The following is a 3,835-nucleotide window of genomic DNA, read 5'->3' on the forward strand; positions in this document are numbered from 1 at the left end:
CTCCAATGCCCATTCCAACCATTGACCTTAACCTTCATTCCTTTGTGCCCTCTAAATTCCAATATTTCCTCCCATGACCATAGCCCACCAATCCACCTTCTTCTTCTTCCTTGAGTGATCTCCATGCCCCTCCAAGTCTCACATAAATGTCTTATATAACCTTTTAAGGGGTGGCTTTCCAAACCATCACACCCTTTTGAAAAGGTCACCTTTATTTAACATTTCATTAAAACAATTATACCTCTCTTTTAAGAAAGTTTTCATTAACAATCTTTACTAATCTTTCTTTAAGACAAAGGAGAATAATATCCTTTATTTTTATTCCCTTTTTAAATATAAAAGATTTATTTCATAACCTAATCTTCTTTTGAAAAAAAAGTCACATAACATTTCTCCCCTTGACTAAAAATTTATATAAATAACCAATCATTTTTTCTATATAAGATTGTAGTACTACATCTTCTACCTAAGTTGACTTAAAAATTATTCAACAAAATTATCTCTTTTGATTCTTATTAAGTCATACAAGCTATATTGAGATATTTACCAAAACACAAGAAATGTTTGTGGGTTGTGCGCAGAAGTTATTGTTTCGGTTCTGATCTGGTTTTAATTTCGATTTGATTTGGACTGGTTGCTGTGTAATTGTTTTTTATCTTCTTGACAATCTGTTGAGGAATGGCTTTTCAAGAATAAAAGACTTATTATTACTGGTTTCTTTTAGCTATACTAGCTACCCTGTTTTGTTCTTTGTGTTTCGTTTGAACTTGAGCAGAAGACTGTATATCTAATCTTGTCTATCTGATATTTAATCAATGGCCTAAGAAAGAAAATTACTTCGGCCAAGAATGAATTTCAAAACCCAAACTAAATTCAAATTTAAAATATCAAACTCGAACTTCAGATTTTACATAAATGGAAGAACATGGTATGAAATGATCGCAGGAACTTATTACTATCACTACAACGCTTGCACCCATTCTAAAATCCACTACCAACTGCTTTAAATGATTCTGAAAATCATATCAATTTAGTGTGACTTGATCGACAACGGGTCCACAGAAAGTAACGCCATCATCGCTGCGCATGGTGTAGAAAGCTCTGGTGAACACAATCTTAGTCGTGTCAGAAGCCGCAGTGAAGGAAAGCGTAGCGGGCTTAAAGCCTCCCTTTCCTTGAGACTGGTAAGGAACCTCCACAGTCTGATTCCCGGCAAAAGCCACCACGTTAAGTTCACCTTTGCATTGGTTGCCCGCATCTCCAACCACAAAGCTGAGATCGTATTTCTTACCAGGAACCGTTATGACTGTCTGTCCAATGGCGCTCTCCTTGCCCGCAATCAGCTCCACCGCCGCCTTCCCCTCTGGCACTACGAAGTGGTGATGGTAGGCGTCGACGTACTTGACAGGCCTGGGCGACTCCACATCCCATCCGGGCAGTGCCGACACCTCGTCCTCCCGGGTTGGAGGAATCAGCACACCAGATGACGCGTTGCGGAAGACGTAGGGGCCCACTTCGAAATCTCCATTTGTTATCAGATTAGCTGCGCCCATAAATCACAATGTATCATCAGTGTTGGTTCTGTTTGACTTAGTATCTTATATTAAGTTATCATTTGTTTAGATAGTTTATCTAAAATCATATTAATAGTTGGATTTTAAATCTGACGTAATTTTAAATGAATCATTTAAACAAATCAAATTTTAGAATGCCGTGTTTAAAATTGACCCTAAACAATCAAACATTGTTTAGTGAAATTATGTATTAATATTGATCTATCATTTCATTGCATTATACCATCACAACTTGTGTAATGAAATCATATTATCTGTGCATTCATTGCAAAACATACACAATACAAATTATACATTGAAATCATTTTTTTTTGCAATATACAATCATGAATTGCGTAATGAGATCATATTATATGTGATTTCATTGCAAAACATAGGCAATGCAAATTATACACTGAAATCAATTTTGTTGCACAATCTGATGATTGATCGGCAATATTCAGATCAATATTAATACAAAATTCATGCAATGAAATCACAAATCAATATTTATATAATTTATGCTAGTAAAGAATTCATGTTGATTGATTTGCCTTAAAACAATACACCCTAAGCTTTGACTTGTTTAGGTTGTTCATTTGAAAATAGATGGATCCTATTGAAGAAGCTAGTAAAATTTCAAATGAGGCACTTAAACAAATCAAAGCTTAGAATATGCTGTTTAAGTTTGGTTGTACCAATTTGAACCCAATCATAAAACTAGAGCAAGACAAGTGAGCTAGCAATACAAGACCAGTGTTTTGAAAAACAACACTCTAAAGGTTTATTTGTTTGGTTGACTCATTTGAAATCACTCTAACATTAGGGTTGATTTGTTTGGTTGGCTCATTTGAAACCATACTAATGGATGGATCCTATTCAAAAAACAAGTGCAATTTCAGATGAACCATTTAAACAAATCAAAGCTTATAATGTGTTGTTTATGTCTGACCATGATCTAGATCACAAGAAAATTAACAATACAAGAACACTGTTTTGAGAATCTGGCTGCTCTCAAATGCTTAAGAATAATATAATTTATGTTGCTAGTAAACAATCTGTGTCAATCAGTTTGGCTTAAATAATACTCTAGATTTTGATTTGATTGACTGAACAAACCAGTATAATTTAAAATAAAATCATTTAAATACAACGAAACTTAGTGTGCTGTTTAAACCTAATTATATCCATTCCTCACAAGGGAAAAAAAAACAATACAAGAGAATGAGCAATACAAAACCTACGTTTTGGGGATCTGGGCACTCTGAAGTGCTTGAGAGCAACAGCGTCGATCACAGGTCCGCAAGCAGGATCTTCCTCAACACCGGGGTTGTGAATAACAAATTCAATGCTATCAGCAGGAGCTTGAAATCCCCAGGCATACGCATCCCACCCATTACTACTATAAATCGTCTGAATAGAAATCTCTCCCCAGACGGGCATTGCGGAGATACTCAAGCTTTCAGCCTGCGCGCAGGTGCGAGCAGCATGAAATGAAAGTGAATAATGTGAACCCTTTTTCACCTGAACGCTTTGGCTGATGATCGATGCATCATTTCCCAGCCTTACCGCATGTGTTCCTCGAGGCACAATCACCATCACATCTCCTGGCTTATGACTCGACTCAATGTATTCCACTATGCCCTTAATTCGCCAATTTGGCAGCGAATTTTCTCCTATGATGAGCGTGCCCTTTAGATCCGACGGCTTTGGGCCAATCTCAAAGTTGCCATTCGGAAGCATTCCTGAAATAAATAAATATATACAGACATAAATAAGATCTTCAATTGGGTCGCTCTGTATAAGTTTTTCTGTAAACTATATGAGAAATAAAAAGAAAAAAGCTTATACCATCTTTTGCTATGACACAGCTGAGAAGTTGAAGTACAATAACAGAGACTACAGCAATTGATCTACCCATTTTGAACGCTCTCACTGATAATCTTTCCTCCAATATCATAAGAATTGCGAAAACAATGGCCAAGCTGAATTAATTTGTTGAAGGAGGTGTACAATTTATATATACAGAGGGAGCCGTTGTGGGTGGACAAAACCGCGTTTACGATTTGTAAACATTTTCCACCGTATGAGGCGACCGTTATGCAAGGAAAGCTAATCTTAGAAAACAGCCGACGATATAGGTATGCCGCTATTTACTCGAGGGTGTTAAGACACCTTTGGGAAATGTGGCTTCCCAGTGGACCGGCCAATTTTATTTTGTTAATCTCGACTGTTATAACGTGTTCGATTTATGGCAAGAAATGATTTCTGTTTGTTATAAA

At 36.5% G+C, this 3,835-nt stretch overlaps 1 protein-coding gene across 1 annotated transcript; it reads right to left on the reverse strand.

Moving 5' to 3' along the window:
• Positions 1–898: 898 nt before the first annotated feature.
• Positions 899–3,577, reverse strand: LOC131041493 (protein DUF642 L-GALACTONO-1,4-LACTONE-RESPONSIVE GENE 2-like). The gene is made up of 3 exons (XM_057974610.2): positions 3,405–3,577; positions 2,798–3,298; positions 899–1,543 (listed from the first exon to the last, which is right to left on the reverse strand). The coding sequence occupies exons 1-3, from the start codon at positions 3,511–3,513 to the stop codon at positions 1,026–1,028; spliced, it is 1,128 nt and encodes a 375-aa protein (XP_057830593.2). The 5' UTR covers positions 3,514–3,577; the 3' UTR covers positions 899–1,025.
• Between the last annotated feature and the right edge of the window lie 258 nt (positions 3,578–3,835).

This window comes from Cryptomeria japonica, chromosome 7 (assembly GCF_030272615.1).
Source record: "Cryptomeria japonica chromosome 7, Sugi_1.0, whole genome shotgun sequence".
In the NCBI taxonomy this organism is placed as follows: Eukaryota; Viridiplantae; Streptophyta; class Pinopsida; order Cupressales; family Cupressaceae; genus Cryptomeria; species Cryptomeria japonica.

Bases quoted from the DNA above. Each gene is read 5' to 3' on its own strand.
- LOC131041493 (XM_057974610.2), bottom strand. From the start codon at position 3,513: ATGATATTGGAGGAAAGATTATCAGTGAGAGCGTTCAAAATGGGTAGA. The intron at 3,299-3,404 runs GTATAAGCTTTT...TATTTATTTCAG, and splicing joins CTGTGTCATAGCAAAAGATG to GAATGCTTCCGAATGGCAAC. The intron at 1,544-2,797 runs GTAGGTTTTGTA...TTATGGGCGCAG, and splicing joins AGTGCCCAGATCCCCAAAAC to CTAATCTGATAACAAATGGA.